Here is a 17,156-nt window from a genome sequence, read left to right as displayed (position 1 = left end):
TATTTTATTGTCAAACGCGACAGGTTCTATTCATATATAACTGTCCAGATTTGACAAATTGAACATAGATTCAAGGTACAGGCATAGATTGAACTAAAATTATACCGTTACAGAATTTTTACTGTTTTTGGGAAAATGTCACAATCTGTCGGTAAATGTCCATGAGCTTTTCGATGCTTAAAAATGATTCAGCATGGGATATAAGCAAGGATAAAGAGTACATTCTGCTATTTATCTGACTTGACAAACTGTTGTTGTTTTTTTTTTTTTAATTAAAGAGAAATCCCTTTGCGACTGAGGGCATGATTGCCGATCACTGGAACATCAAATTCCAACACAATTAGAAAGAGGATTATTGATTCACTCGTAAATGAGCTAAATCCCAGAACTAGGAAAATAATTTTTTGGAAAATCACCCATTTTCTGGAAATGAGGAAGATCTCGACCGATTATATTTATCCTATTTCATATGACAGCTTTGTAGGTCCAGAATAACATATGAAATTTTTGAAACGATTGCTTTAATAGGTTTTAAGTTATCGTGCGCGCGAATCGTAAGTGTTTTGAAACGCTCTCGCTTTCACCTGCTGCTTACCCAATAAATCGCTTATATCTTCAAGAGATTTAGAAATTTTCACTTGAAATTTTAAGGAGACATTCTTGAAAAACTTCAAATCCTGCGCATTCCGAAGTTTCGCTTATCATTTGTGGTAGATGAGATTGCTCTTGTGTCGGTCAATTCAAATATTCGTTTGTTTTACGATTTCGTAATATACAATTACGATCATGAAATAGCAAGGACTTCGCAACAAGCCTGAAAACTGGTTGATACCTAAATGCTTTAGATATCTACTGGATCTACAAGTATCTTGTAGATCTTGTAGAAATTTAATGTGTTGAGTTTGTAAAGATGAGGTCTTTTATATTAAGTTCTGGAACATTGGTGTGGCAATTATAGGGGAGTAGAGTAGTGCGCTAGACAGACGCCCTGTCATCAATCCGCGTACAGTAGATATTTATAATAGATATCTTGGACTTAGTTAAAAAACTACTCTGGTGTGCCAAGATAGCTTATGCTTCTCTTTTGCGATAAGTGGGATCTATATTTACCCTGTATTCAGAACTGCTCGGCAGGCTTTATGATCCTAAAGGTACTCTTTTATATCATTGGGCCTCTGATGGGTGTCATGATGATGATGTGAAGGAAGGGCCTTCCTCTCCTAAAGTAGATTATCCACAGATGACATATGGATGCAATATGCGGCGTTGTGACAACTTCAAATATTTTTACATTGTATAGCATTAGTATTGGAGGATTCCACACATACCGATCAACTTCTCTATAGATGGAACCTTATTCCTATTTTATATGTTCAGATATTCAGTGTTTTTCTTCGCTGTATGCTTTCTGGTGATTTTTTAGCTGCGGCAATCCTTGAAAAATTATTTGGGCGATGCGTCGGATGTCATTCAACTCTGGTTGGCATAAGAACTAAACATGTCAAATTATAGCCAATTTGATTCTAAATTTTATTATCAAAAAATTTAAAATACATAATATCGGACCGGACATTTTTATCCAATATTTGGACTTGATTTCACCCTCTTTTCCTGATGGAAGTTTTTTCTTTTAAAAAACCTGAAATATCACATTAAATATATTTCGAATAGGCAACACCAGATCGGGTATATACTTGGTAGGGGTCGACAATTAATATGAAACGAACAAAACTAACGACAATTTCGTAGGTAACACAATATGAATCTCAAAAATATATTTCTAATTCAATAACAATAGAAGAGGAAGCGTACATGTATATATGTTTAACGTAAGCATCTTACTATAAAAGATAAAAATGTAAATATTCCACATATTATTAAGGACTATGGGAAAAATCCAACAATAGAAAGAATGAAGGGACAACTAGAAGAGAATTGAAAAAGAGGCGATATTTATTAATTATACTATTACGATTATTGTATATTTGAAAACAAAATATTAATAAAAAATTAAGAATACTAAAATTATGTTGCGTTACACACAATGTTCTACACTAAATTTAGTTATATTTCTTCTACTCTTGCCGATTTCCTAAAAATTAAATTAAAAACAATTTGAAAAAATTTATTCTAAGCAAAAATCTATCCTAAAATAGACACACAAAAAATATAACTATAGAAAAAAATATTTAGAAACACGCATACAACACACCAAAATTTCTGTATTCTGTCCGTTTCAAGGTTTTCTTAATTATAGTTCTAGAATTAAATTATTTATACAAAAAAAATTAATCATTATTTTACAAACAAAGAAAAATCCCTAGACCACAATCGAAGATACTCAATGATGATACTAACTATTTATAACTAAACCAAAATATTTGAAAAAAATACAAAAAAGACACACACATACAAAAATAAACAAAAAATTGCAAATAAAAAATTACTAATAAAATTTTCATAAACAATTTAATAACAAAAGCATTTAGCAGCAAATGATGAGTGCATGTGTTTAAGCAACAATTATTAAATTCTGAATATGATTGAAAATAATTATATGTCAATAAATAGTGTTGTTTAGTCCTTACATCAGACGTGTAATAGTAACCCCCCTCCCTAATAGTAAACAATAATTAAATAATTTATTAAAATGAGATGAAAGTACAGATCAATAGCAACAACAACAATAATATTAGAATTGATGAATTGAACAAAGCGATAGAAAGAAACCAACCTATATGAACAATACAAATGCAAAAGTAACAAAGGAAAACAGCCATTTAAAAACAATATATTAATTAAATTTATTATTATTAATAACTATAAAAAAAAAAACAAATAATAATTACCTTGATATTATATACACAAGAGACGATACATAATAGTTAATACATATGTAATACATTAATTTAATTTTGTTTTATTTGTCGATTGAATAATTCAAAAATAAAAATTAAATGTAAACCAAAAATAAAATAATTGTTGGGGTAGTTGATTTTTTATTTACATTAGTTAAATAGTTCATTCAATAGTTTCAATATCTGCAATGCCTAATTGAAATTTAGGACCCAATTGCTCATTTTATAACATATTTTTATCTGATGCTTCGATTACGGTGGTCCATTGCATAAATATACAGATCGGAGTCAATATCCACCTCAATGGTAGGATATGCTTACCACTTTTATTTGGGTGTTTCATCTCCGTCACGATTGATGCTCTCTACTACCATGGCAGAAAGGTCCGATTGTTTCAATTAAATTGAGAATACGGGTAATATGTCTCTCGAGGCACCCCAGGTGTAAAGTCGGTACATGAACTGCACACGAATTTCAAAAATAAAACGCCACTATTACTTTGTATAATTTGCATCTACTTTTTTTTGTTTATTAATATATTTCTACATTGTTTATAAAATAGTAAAAGCAAAGCAGTTGTTTTTGTTTTGTAAATAATTTCTAATACCAAGCCATGGAAAGTAATATTTCTATACAATGCTATAGATTGGGGCTTTTGTATAATAAATATATATATATTTGATTGATTATTTTAGTCATTATAATTTGAAGCTATTAAAATTCTTTCGTTATTGTCATCGTTTACTATGAAGCGTTTTGTTGTTTGTTTCTATTTATTTGTTAAATTCAAATGAATTAAATGATTTTTGTTGTTGTTATTAAAATGTTTAAGTACATTCGTTTATATATATATTTCACTCGTTTGTTTACTCTTGTTCTAAATGTGTTAAAGAAAATATGTTTTCATTTTTGCCTAAGGAAACCGGCTAAGTGATGTTGCGTATGTAAGTGTTTTTAGACTGTTTTTTTATTCTTTAATATGGAAGACCCGTTGATGGATTTAGAAGACTGTCGGTTTTCGTTAGACGTTGTGGTCCCAAACCCACTTTAGTGTGAATAATATATTTCAGAAGATTTCGTTCATTTGTCGGTAATGTAAAATTACCATTAAGTATGGGATCTGCTGCTGGGGGTGTCTGTGATGGACTGGCGCTTTCATCAATTGGTATTCCCTTGATATATTCCACACTGCTGCCAGCATCGTTAGGGAATGATGTTTGTATGGCTTGTAAAAGTGATGGAACATGCTCTCGGAGCACATATAAACAGGCATTTGGTCCCGCATCAAAGGTGTAGGCAACTCGCGTTTGACCCACAGCGGCATTGTAGGCATGCACAAACGTTGCAATCGCGTGTGATACATCATTCATGTATACACACGGCGGATATGTATCCAGGGCAATGGCATGAAATTGATTCGAATCTTGCATGGTTATTTTGGCAAATGTTTCGAAATCTCGTTGTTTGATCGCCTCTGTTATGGCTTCAATACGCTGGGGAACACATTGTTTTGCACGATATTTTATTAGATCAGATGTTTCAACAGCCAGCTTCATACCCTTCGTCGAGCTGGTCTTTTTTCGACTGTCATTGACGACAAGTATCAAAACATGCATATTTGGCCAGTGGGCTGATGTTACAACGGGTAGGGCTATTGAATCGGAACCATCTGATGCTTCACCTTTATGCCAACGTACAAAACCACCATGCAGACTACGACATGCTGAACCGCTACCCTGTCGTGCAATAGCTGTTAGTTCTTCATCCTGTATACCGTATAATGTGGCCAGGGTGTAAACAAGGCAGGCATAACCGGCAGCACTAGAAGCTAAACCAGCAGCTGTGGGGAAATTATTACGCGAAACAATATGTAATTTCCATTCCAGTGGAAATTTGAGGGATTCTCCTTTGGCCAGTGCCAAACGTTGTACTGAAAGAAAAGGGGAACATTTAATGATTATAGTCGATGAGTTTTTAAATGTTTTTAATCGGGTTTTATAGACAATAGCTAATAATTATCCAATTCTGAGATTATATGTTATAGCGTTAGTTTGAAGCTATCGCCCTCTCCAAATTATGTAATTAAATTGTACTCCGTTATTTATGTAAATTAAATTGTACTCCGTTCAGAAAAATTTTTAAAATAAATAATGACAGGTAGCCCTTTTAATACTGATTACCGCGACATTTATTTTTGGGAGATCCATTCTTCTTTACATATAGGGCTACATTGTGGGACATTTTCTAGAAGAAGTGGAACGCCTTCGGATATAAGATTGGTATATTAATAGTATTAAAATTTTGTTTAGCATTAGCACTAGACAGATCATTCAAATTCGACCCCAAATTATTCCAAAGACACCTAGGGTATAAAACTAGCAAGTGAAAAAAGCGTTAAGTTCGTTAAGTTGGGGCGAACTCCACAAAGGTATACTGACAGATACTTGCAATGAAAATATAGGGAACATACCAAAAAGTGGACCTATACCGATAATTTGACAAACCGATTTATGTAATCCATTATGCACACTAAATATAAATTTCAGCAATTTTTAATGGAGATTTTTCTGAAAATCTGAAAACCCCCAAAACGACAGGTTAGTGTTTCTTATAACGATATCTTTAGAATGTGGAATGATTACAACAGATGGCTAAATTGTCTTAGAATTCCACACTTTGTAGGGTAAAAACTGACTATTTCGAGTAACGACTACCCATACTATGGCAGAATACACCTGTATGGGGACAACCTTTACACACGGAACAAAGCAGATAACTAATTATATATAAAAAGGGTGTGAATATTAAAAATTTTTATATGGAGATTCGGTTGAAAAACGCGCTCAAGAACCTAAAAATATCTAAAATTGGGGATACCCTTATATGGGGAATACCAGAAAAAATGGACCTATATTTATAATTTTTAGTGGAGATATTTGCTACACAATAAGAACTCAAAGTACTAAATTACAGCCAATTCGATCGAAAAATGCGATCAAAACCACCAAAATACTGAAAATTGGGGAGTAGCGTTATATGGGGGGTACCAGAAAAGTGGACCGATATTTATAATTTTTAGTGGAGATATTTGGTACCCAATAATAACCCAATGTACTAAATTTCAGCGAATTCAGCTAGAAAACGCGACCAAGAATCCAAAAATACCGAAAATTGGGGGTACACTTATAAGGGGGCTATATGAACCTATATTTACAATTTTTAGTGGGGAGATTTGCTAAACAATATGAACTCAATGTACTAAATAACAGCCAACTCGGTTGAAAAACGCGATAAAAAACCACCAAAATACCGAAAATTGGAGGTAAACTTATATGGTGGCTATTTGAATAAATCGACCTATATTTATAATTTTTAGTGGGGAGATTTTTCAAAGTACCATATTTTCGGTAGAAAAGCGCGCTCAAAATACCGAAAATTGGGGGGTAACCTTATATGAGAAACAAAATATGCAAAACTTTGGAGATCTATCTCTATTCGTTTAGACGCTAGAGTGATTACAAAAGACGGACATGCTTAGGTCGTCATAGAATTTTACGCTGATCAATTATTTCGATGCGTTACAAACGGAAAAAACTAATATACCCTCCATACTATGGTGGAGGGTATAAAAACAGGGGGTTATTTCGGAACCTTGGAGTCCCTTGACTTCCCAAAAAGTTTGTGGTTTTCATTGGATTATAAAGAACTATTCAACATATAATTTCCAAACATTTTGAATGTCCATTACACCGAATCTGCCTTAAAAACGTACTTCGACGAGTATTTCATAAACATGTTTAATTATCCCCAACTAAATTTTAGTCTGATCTCTAACGATTTAATTTGAATTTATCCCCGCACAACTGCAAACATATGTTCCTTTGATGTTCTCTGTTTTTGTTTTCGAATTATCATTCACATCTGAATACTCACAAGCCTTTAAGCATCTCATTGCACGGGGATTATCTTCAAAGGGTACTTCTTCGCCATTGAGCCACATTCGATGTTCCTTATAGGTTGAACACGCTGATGCCGTTGTCTTTGCACACATCTACAAAACCAGAGATATTAAAATGAAATCGTTTGTTAAGAAGCATTTGTATGGAAATTTGAAATGCATGTCAAAGGTTGTTGAGATGAATGGGGGCCTGTTGTTGTTGGTGTTGTGGCCAACAATTTAACAACCACATAATAAATAAAAACAATACCAAAGTGCATCAAAGGTGTGTATCTACAACACTCCGATTTACATATCTACATGCATAAGTATGTCATTTGGAAGTACCACTTACCTCATCCGTGCTTAAAGTCATACTCAACGAGTCGTTAATGGGCAATATCAGCTCTTCATCTCGTTTGCCCCCTTTTCCAGAAAATGCGACAAGATAATAACATAGAAATAAAAGCAATTTAATTAATTAAAATCAATTAATATTGAAAATAATTACAAATATGTGTTGCCTAGGGAAAGTGAAATCCAATTATTTACTAACAATTCCATGGCCTGGTGGACCCCACCACTTACAATATTTTATTAAAGCTATATTGACTGGTGCTATGCACGTCTCTATGAACATTTTCCTTTTGTCCAGTGCTGGTCTAAATGATTGTTGGAAAAATATTAAGAAATTGTCAATAAATCGACAATAATTGGTCCAGACAGGAAACACAACCTTACGGTAAGAAATTGTCTAATAAACTGAAAACAAACTTTCACTTTTCAGCTAGGGATATGTAAATCGACTTTCGACTAATCGATTAATCGACTTTTTGTATTGAACTAGAGCTGGCAAACTATCGATAGTCGCATCATCGATATTTTCGATAGTTTGTTGGAAAACTATCGATAGTATCGAATAATGTGGGAATGCCAATATTAATTTTTCAATAATGCGCGCAACTTTTTTTCATTGTTCTATGTTATTATAATTATTTTTGTATTATGGTTTTTGTTAAACTTTTGCGATTTTTATTAAAAATAAAAATAACTACTAACAAAACTCATCACAAATGTAATAACCATTCAAGTCAATATCAATAAACAACACCGATATGTACTTACATGTATTTTTAATAACGGACTCAATTATATTAAATGATCTAATGATTAATATTCTTTTATTAAGAAACGCTTAAGCAAAACAAATTGACATAAAAACAAAAAATATTTGGAATTCATTAGTACAGTTATTATTAAAATATGTACATATAGTAAATATTAATTATAAACTATATTTATAGTCAAAAATAACAGACAATAACGCTTAAACAAAACAACAACATAAAAACAAAAATATTTGGAATTCATTTTTATAAGGCACTTTGAGATCAACTTTTACAAAAAAATGTATTTGCATGTAGTAAAAATTAATTAAAAATTATATTTATATTAAAAATTAAAATAAAAACAGATAATAACGCTTCAACAAAACAACTAAACATAAAAACAAAAAATATTTGAAATTCATTATTACAGATACATTCAGATCTTATTTTATAAAAATATTTAATCAAATTAATTTAAATTTAAAATTATAATGAAAATTACCTTGAAAAAGGTATTATTTGTTTAAAAACCTTACTTCTTATAATTCTTTACTGACCCAACAATTTTTGTTAACAAAGAGCAGCATATCAACATTTTTTGGCTTTAAGCTCGATCTTCTTTCCGAAATTATGGCTCCGGTTTTGCTAAACATTCGCTCAGCCTCTGTCGAAGTTGCTGGTACGCATAAATAGCGTAAGGCACATGACTTTGTGAGTGACATTTGGCCAGAACAATTCTGAAAATAAACATAACACTTCGTAAATTTGTTAATAAATAGTTTTGTATTATATTATTTACCTTCCAGTACTGTAATGGATCTATTTCTAATGCTGCATTTTCATTTTCAAAATATTGCCTAAGAGAAATGATGGCGTCTACTTGATGTGATCTTACTTTAGAGGCAATTTTATTTCCTACGAATTTTAAAAGCGGTGGCTGCGAACTTTGATGAATATTTTTAGAACATGATGGTTCTAAATTATCTTGTTCCATGGTGTTGTTTTTGTTCATACCACTCAACACGTTTTGTAAAAATTGTGTTCCTCCATCTGCATTGCTTGGGAAAAGAAAACCTTCCTTCTTGAACCGAGGGTCTAATAATGTTCCGAGTCTTGTAACTGTACGCTCCTCGTAAGGAAATAGCCTTTTCTTTATTCTTTCAAGCAGAAATATACAAGCTTGATGGCCTTCTGAAGTTTTCATAGTACTTTTTAACTCATCAAGAGATTTAAAAAGACCACATGTTAGAGGAACTACTAGGGAAATAGTAACAGCTGCACTTGACGATGTTTGGACTGTAGCGGCATCAAATGGCATAAGCAATTGTTTAAGGTCCTGCAAAAATTCTATATCGTCTGCCGTTAAAGGTAGCGGTGCCTTTGGTGTCATTAGCAGTACATTTGAAATAGAATTATTTGTTAAAAGAATGCTCTCCACCATTCTGAGAGCACTGTTCCAGCGGGTCGGTACCTCCTGTTTTAGGCTGTGGGGCATATCTCTTCCTTGGTCCGCTTTAAACTTTTCGTAGGAAATTGTGCTGCTCTTAAAATAGCTCACAATTTTCTTACATTTCCCTAAAGTAGTTTTAACATAATCTTGCGCTAAGCAATCTTGCACCACAAGGTTAATAGTGTGTGCAAAGCATGGCAGATTTCGTTTTTGAAGCAATTCGCACGCTTTCAACATACTGCTAGCATTATCGCTGACAACTGCCACCACTTTCTCCATTAGACCCCACTCTTCTAACACGGCGCGCATAGATATTGATATATTTTCTGCGTTGTGATTAGTGGAACATAACATTTTTTTTGTAGACAAAACAGCTGTACGGAGAACAAAATCTTTTGTAACAAAGTGGCACGTTACGGTGAGGTAGCTTCATTTGCGCGCGATGTCCATAGGTCTGTTGTAATAGCGCAGTGTTGTAACCCGTTAAGAATAGTTTGCAACTTACTCTTTGTTTCGTTGTACATATTTATCATCAGAACGTTTTTTAGGGTGTTTCTTGAAGGCAAAACGTAGCGCGGATCTAAGCATCGGACAAAATCACGGAATCCTGTATCCTCTACTACACTGAATGGCTGTACATCAGTGGCGATCAAAATCATTAAAGCCTTATCAAGTTCTTTTTTACGTGCCGATTCAGTATCGTAGGTGACTGAATTGTTGAAAAAATTATCAATTGTTTTCGTTGGTTTCGGAAGCTGATTATAAGAAGGATGGCTACGTTTTAAATGATCCAACAGATTTGACGTGTTACCGCTAGTTTTGTATATTTTCCCACACAGCTGACACTTAGCATTTCTTTTATCTGTTGTTTTTTGAAAATATATTCTGAGAAACCGTGGCGTGCTCTTTTTGACTTATTAGTTTCCCCACCAATCGTGCAATTTTCACGTTCTTCTTCATTTTCATTACCAGTTTCTTCTATGGAAATGGAGGTAGAAATATCTGTAAACATTTTTAATCAACAATTGAACAAAATATAAATAAACACATTTTACTTACCGTTTGGTCTTTTCAGATATCTGTTCATTTTAAACAGTGTTCTGTTTTTTACATATATTTATGACAAATCAAAGTTGATAAATTAACGACGCGGTTTATATAGAAGATATCTAAGTCGTTTAATTAACAAAGTTGCGCCTCTAACTGAATAAATGCCGGAATCCGTTTTTTCAACGATAGTATCGCTATCGAAAAAAAACCATCGATAGTCTAGTGAAAACCAAACCATCGATACTATCGATATTACTATCGATAGTTTGCCACCTCTATATTGAACAGTTAAAAAGTCGAAATCGGCTTTTTATATTTGAGTAAATCGCAAAGTGGGCTTTACAACATTTGGTTTATTATAACAAAGCCAAAATTGCCTAAAAATTGCACATTCCACAACACAACAACATTTACATATATAAAAAATCAATTTTTTAGCCTTTGCATCAGTCTATATGAACGAAAATCCAATCTCATGAGAAACTCCAGATGAATTCTCAAAGGTGAATGACGCAAAATTGTGCCGGTTTTAGGAATTAAAGGACACACCAACCTAAATTCTGATTTGTCTTCATGATAGTTTATTTGAAATTTTTCTTCATGAGGATTTATTTGAATTTAAACCCACTGGGTTAACGAAATCCGATAAGATATAAACGTACGATTACTGTCGCCTACGTATGCCTAACAAATTCTACAAAGCTGCCTCTAATGAAATGACGCCGTTGAAAAGGGAAGAAGGGTTTACCAGATCGAAAAGTGAACATTACAAATAGGGGTTTAGAAGTCGATTTAGAATTATTAAGAAAATATAAAAAATTAACGGCAAATATATATTTCAAATATATTTATTAATCATACAAAACGTTTCGAAATAAAATTCACGATTGAAGATCTTTTTACAGACGATTGCTTTTACTTCACTGCCCGCTCGTTTCTTCTTAATGATTGTTATAACTTTTTCAATTCATTACACCCTACACAACTATGTTGTCAGGATTGCTTTTACTTCACTGCCCGCTCGTTTCTCCTTAATGATTGTTATAACTTTTTCAATTCATTATACCCTACACAACTATGTTGTCAGGGTATTATAGCTTTGTGCAGCCCCAAAAGTTTGTAACGCCTCGAAATATTGGTCATAGACGTACCTTTAAGTATACCGATCGTCATATCTCGACTATCTGAGTCGATCTAGACATGTGTGTCCGTCCGTCCGTCTGTCTATTATAATTTGTAAAAACGATACAGACCACAGTTATTCACGAAATTTTGCACGTAGGATGGGTTCAGGCCAATGAAGACCCCTATTGTTTTTGGTAAAGCTCGGTTAATATTTAGGGGATGAAATGGACCAAATACTTAATTTTTGTCGGTTTTTCTGGTCGCTCCAGAGCCCGCAATTATGGCCCGAACATTGCGAAATTTTACATGGAAAAGGGGATTGGGCCAAAGAATAAGCATGCTTCTTTTGATAAGGATCGGCCAATATTTAGCGGGTCAAATGGACCATTACTTTTGTGTGAAAAATTAAAAAAATGTGTTCTATAGCGTGTATATTTAATCCTAAAGGACATAGACCCGAGAAGTTGATAGTATATACAAGAGGAGTGGTTGACCTTTAAATTGATACCAATTACATTGTCGTATGTACTCGGATGTGGGCGTTACACATATATATTTATAGGTGCTTAGGTATTCAGATATTATTTACTAACACATTACCACACTAGATCGCTTTGAAATGTTCCATAAGGCTCCGCTTATGGTCAAGGATAACGCCTATAGTTTTCGGCGAAGATCAGATAATAATTTTTGAATGAAATTTACCGAAAACTTATTTTTTTGTGTTTTGTCGAGGCCACAATAATAAGCCGAAAGTCACAACACCACCCATGGTGAAGGGAATCTGGAGACGTATAGAATAGAGGAATACGGTGGGATTTTGTGTGTTTTACGGGTAGAATTGGCTTATATTTCAATAGAGTTTTTTTGGGTTTGTCTAAAATCGTCTGCCATTTATAATTCCATTCCATTTTTCTTGTCAAGATGTGACTGCCGAAGATTTGTCGTTTTGTGTCAAGTCAGATGGACATAATTTTGGGTAAGAATCGGTTGGATTATGGTTAGTGGCAATGAAGTCCACATACTCGTTTCCATACAAACCCATAGAAAGTGTACAGTGAAGGCCTCCCTATACATTTGGTACACCTCATCTTTTATTCTGTAAATAAATGAATTGGTATTTCTGGAGTTTTGAGATCCAATGGCCTGAAGGACTGATTTGCTGTCAGTGATGAGTACATATTTCCCAGGATCACAGGTTTTGATGAGCATTAAAGCTTCAACAATTGCATAAGCTTCTGCGGAGAAAATAGACTTATATAATTTTAATGTAAATAATATCAACTGATTTTAGGAAGTGTTCAGAATGTATAGTCTCAACCTTGGCACAATGAATAGGTAGTCCATTTAGAACAGCTGATGTCTTGATTAACTGTTAAAGTGCGTAATTTCTACTTGAATTTTTGAAATATTATAAGGATGGTCGATGAAAAAACAAATGCTTTTGTTTTCATACATCACCTTATCATTATTATTGCATCATGGTCTCAACCATGGCACAATGAATAGGTAGTCCATTTAGAGCAGCTGATGTCTTGATTAACTGTCAAAGTGCGTAATTTCTACTTGAATTCGATGAGAAATGCTGCCAACTTTTTGAAATATTATATGGAAAATTTTGACAGATGGTCGAGACAAAAACAGATGTTTTTGTTTTGATACATCACCTTATTACTGCATCATGGTCTCAACAGCAATTTTATCAGGTTTGTATCTGAGATATATTTATAAATACTGAAAATGTGCCATAATAAGAATACAGTAGATGGCACTAAGTGATTGAGAATATTTATAGTCTTTATATTTGCAAATGGGATCAATGTTTTTATATAGGGCACACATAACGGGACTGATTCCTTTTTATACCCTTCACCACACTGTGGTACAGGGTATTATGTCTTTGTGCATATGTTTGTAACAGGCAAAAATAATCGAGATAGACCCATGGTTCCTTTTGAGAATATGCATAGAATCACTTTTATGCATGTCCGTCTGTCCGTCCATGTAGTTTTGTTAACAAAGTACAGATCGCATTTATGATCCGATTTGGATGAAATTTGGCACAGGTCACTTAACTGGCCCAAGGACGAACCCTATTGAAATTGGAGAAAATCGGTCCACGTTTAGGCATAGCTCCCATATAAGGGTACCCCCAAATTTTCGGTATTTTGAGGTTCTTGAGCGAGTTTTTTAACTGAATTCGCTGAAATTTGGTACTTTGAGTTCTTATTGGGTAGCAAATCTCCCTACCAAAAATTATAAATAAAGGTCCATTTTTTCGGATAGCCCCCATATAAGGGTACACCCAATTTTCGGTATTTTCGGGTTCTTGGGCTCGTTTAATAACTGAATTCTCTGAAATTTTGTACATTGGGTTCTTCTGGGGTAGCAAATCTCCCTACCAAAAATTATAAATAAAGGTCAATTTTTTCGGATAGCCCCCATATAAGGGTACCCCCAATTTTCGGTATTTTGAGGTTCTTGAGCGCGTTTTTAAACTGAATTCGCTGAAATTTGGTACTTTGAGTTCTTATTGGGTAGCAAATCTCACTACCAAAAATTATAAATAAAGGTCAATTTTTTCGGATAGTCCCCCTATATGGGGACCACCCAATTTTCGGTATTTTCGGGTTCTTGGGCTCGTTTTATAACTGAATTTTCTGAAATTTTGTACATTGGGTTCTTATTGGGTAGCAAATCTCCCTACCAAAAATTATAAATAAAGCCTAATAGCCCCCATATAAGGGTACCCCTAATTTTGGGTCTTTTGAGGTTCTTGAGTGCGTTTTTAAACTGAATTCGCTGAAATTTGGTACTTTGAGTTCTTTAGCAAATCTCCCTACCAAAAATTGGGTTCATATTGGGTACCAAATTACTCGACTAACAATTATAAATATAGGTCCAGTTTTTCTGGTAGTCCCCATATAACGGTACCCCCAAATTTTTGGTATTTTGGGGGTTCTGATCGTATTTTTCGACCGAATTGAGTTCTTATTAGGTAGCACATCTCTCCACTATAAATTATAAATATTGGTCAATTTTTCTAGTAGCCCCTATATAAGGGTACCCCCCCTAATTTTTCGCTATTTTGAGGTTCTTGAACCAAATTCTATTTATAACCTTCACCACACTGTGGTACAAGGTGTTATGTCTTGTGCGTATGTTTGTAACAGGCAAAAGGAAACGAGATAGGCACATGGTTCCTTTTGAGAATAGGCATAGAATCACTTTTTCAGTCGATTTAAGCACGAAATTTGGCACAGCGTAACAAATTAGGTATAGAATGATGTGTGTTAAGTTTCCTGAAAATCGGTTCAGATATATATAGCTTCCATATATATTTTCGTCCGATTTAATGTAAATGGTGCACCAAAGTCCATATATATCTTTCGATTTGCACGAAATTTGGCACAGCGTAATGAATTATCTCTAGAATGATGTGTGTTAAGTTCCCTGAAAATTGGTTCAGATTTAGATCTCATATATATTTTCGTCCGATTTAAGGTAAATTGTGCACAAAAGTCCCTATATATCTCTCGATTTGCACTAAATTTAGGTCAACGTAATGAATTAGATCTAGAATGATGTGTGTTAAGTTTCCTGAAAATCGGTTCGGATTTAGATACAGCTCCCATATATATTTTCGTCCGATTTAATGTAAATGGTGCACCAAAGTCCCTTAATATCTTTCGGTTTGCATAAAATTTTGCACAGCGTAATGAATTAGGTGTAGATGTGTGTTAAGTTTCCTGAAATCGTTTCAGATTTAGATACAGTTTCTATATCTGACCAAATGAACAATTTAGTACCGGTTGCAGAATGACGTGTTTATGGTTCCAATTTCATTTTACTGGTCCTTTAAAAATGCGACGTCTGTTAGGATTCATCTGTTGAATATACTCAAAGTGGTGAAGGGTATCATATAGTCGGCCCCGTCCGACTTTACTACTTTCCTTACTGGTTAGTATTCCGAAGGTTCTTTTCATATTTTCCTACTGAAGAGGCAGTCATTTTGTTATTGCCGTCACAGGATGGGCCCTCTTTTCGGAATCCTAATATTTTAGCTGCGTTTTCCAAGGAAGTTGCCGTAATTTGGCAATTCAGTTCAGAAGTTCGCAATGGAGTGGTCGGTTATGATAGGTGCATTAAACTTATCCACAATAATAATTGATATTTGGTAACAATTCGAGCCATTTTCGCCAAAAAAAAACGTAACCCTCAATTTGAAATTTTACAGGAGAAGGTTTTGTTTTAATAAATTCAGATTTAATAAAGCTATTATTTTGAAATTTAGAACTATAGTTTTGTTACAAACTAGTTTTGTTTTAAACTATAATTCTAAATTTCAAAATAATAGCTTTTTTAAATCAGAATTTATTAAAACAAAACCTTCTCCTGTAAAATTTCAAATTGAGGGTTACGAATTGTTACCAAATGTTATTAGGTGTTGTCTGTTTACTATTAAGTACAGTTCTACGCAGAGATCTTTCTGAATACTTTCTGGTTAATTTATTCTAGTAAGAATTATCCAGAACATTTCGTGGTATTTCGGAATCCGTTAATTTTCAATTTTGACAAAAAACATTTTTTATGAATTTTATTCCTTAATTTGTCTAAAAAGTAAATTTTACGCATTTCAAGTGAAATTTTGCAAAATTTTACTGGATGCTATCTGTTTTCTTTTCTCAGTATTATTGCAAAAGAGAATAAAAACGGCTTACTCTATCAAAAAAAACTTACTTAGTAATGTTACTTGAAAAGTAACCAGACACAGCTAATGTAATGATCAAGCAAGAAATTTGGGCGCCAATTAGCCAATTGATCCATTAAGTCCCGCTTTGCTGGAAAATAATACAAAATTGTCCGTCTTTAATTCATATAATCCTCGATTAATTATTTTAATTCTGTTTTTTATAAATTATTATTGATTACATAATTGATCGCCATGTTCCGCTACTGATCCTTGCGATAGAGTGAAACTTCAATTGTTCCCTTTAAATGGGTCTTAACGAAAATTTTCAATTTAAAGAGATATTCACCCTCTGGTATTGGAAAGAGGTTAAATTTATTTTCGTCTAGGACTAAATTCTTAACAATCACATCATGCTGAAAAGAGAAACAAAATGACGCAGTCAGTTTTGAAGAATATTTAAGCAAGATAGTTTCCAATACTTACACTGTAAGGACAGGTGTGATTCAAATTCGATTCACGCAGGAATATATCAAAAATTACTTTCAAAATTGGATACTTTGGGCGATTGGCAAAAAAGGCGCAGACGTCCTGAGTAATGTTATAGAGGAATGGACGATATCCACTAGCTCGCTTGTAAAGACTAAGATTGATCTGGAGATAATTTTTATTAAATAAATAAAAAATTAAATTAATCAATAAAAAGTAAAGTAAACTCGATTTTTTTTTGTTTTACTGTCGCCTTTGTCACCGGTATTTGGTGCAATGCCAATTGTAAATTGAGAGCCACTACTCCACGCCGTATAACATCCAGTTTACATATTTTGAAAGAACTAAAACTGAGGTCACCATCCAGACACCGGATATTTGTGAATTTAAAAACAGACTTTCCATTGGACAAATAAACACTGAAGAGCAATGTCCAGAGTACAATGCC

At 33.5% G+C, this 17,156-nt stretch overlaps 2 protein-coding genes across 2 annotated transcripts; both read right to left on the bottom strand.

Annotated features, from left to right (window-relative positions):
- Positions 1 to 3,829: 3,829 nt before the first annotated feature.
- On the bottom strand, positions 3,830 to 7,558 carry LOC133337076 (diphosphomevalonate decarboxylase). Its single transcript, XM_061545345.1, has 4 exons — positions 7,384 to 7,558; positions 7,151 to 7,221; positions 6,792 to 6,909; positions 3,830 to 4,788 (listed from the first exon to the last, which is right to left on the bottom strand). Exons 1-4 carry the CDS (start codon positions 7,433 to 7,435, stop codon positions 3,833 to 3,835), a joined length of 1,197 nt encoding a protein of 398 aa, XP_061401329.1. The 5' UTR covers positions 7,436 to 7,558; the 3' UTR covers positions 3,830 to 3,832.
- A 474-nt stretch (positions 7,559 to 8,032) lies between these two features.
- On the bottom strand, positions 8,033 to 9,778 carry LOC133337065 (E3 SUMO-protein ligase ZBED1-like). The gene is made up of 2 exons (XM_061545333.1): positions 8,704 to 9,778; positions 8,033 to 8,641 (listed from the first exon to the last, which is right to left on the bottom strand). The coding sequence occupies exons 1-2, from the start codon at positions 9,706 to 9,708 to the stop codon at positions 8,444 to 8,446; spliced, it is 1,203 nt and encodes a 400-aa protein (XP_061401317.1). The 5' UTR covers positions 9,709 to 9,778; the 3' UTR covers positions 8,033 to 8,443.
- Positions 9,779 to 17,156: the final 7,378 nt, after the last annotated feature.

The sequence above is a fragment of the Musca vetustissima genome, unplaced genomic scaffold, assembly GCF_032173495.1.
Source record: "Musca vetustissima isolate MV318-11 ecotype Yass unplaced genomic scaffold, APGP_CSIRO_Mvet_v1 utg22101, whole genome shotgun sequence".
NCBI lineage: Eukaryota > Metazoa > Arthropoda > Insecta > Diptera > Muscidae > Musca > Musca vetustissima.
The sequence above is the reverse complement of the archived record's forward strand: the minus strand, read 5'-3'. Positions and strand labels throughout refer to the sequence as shown.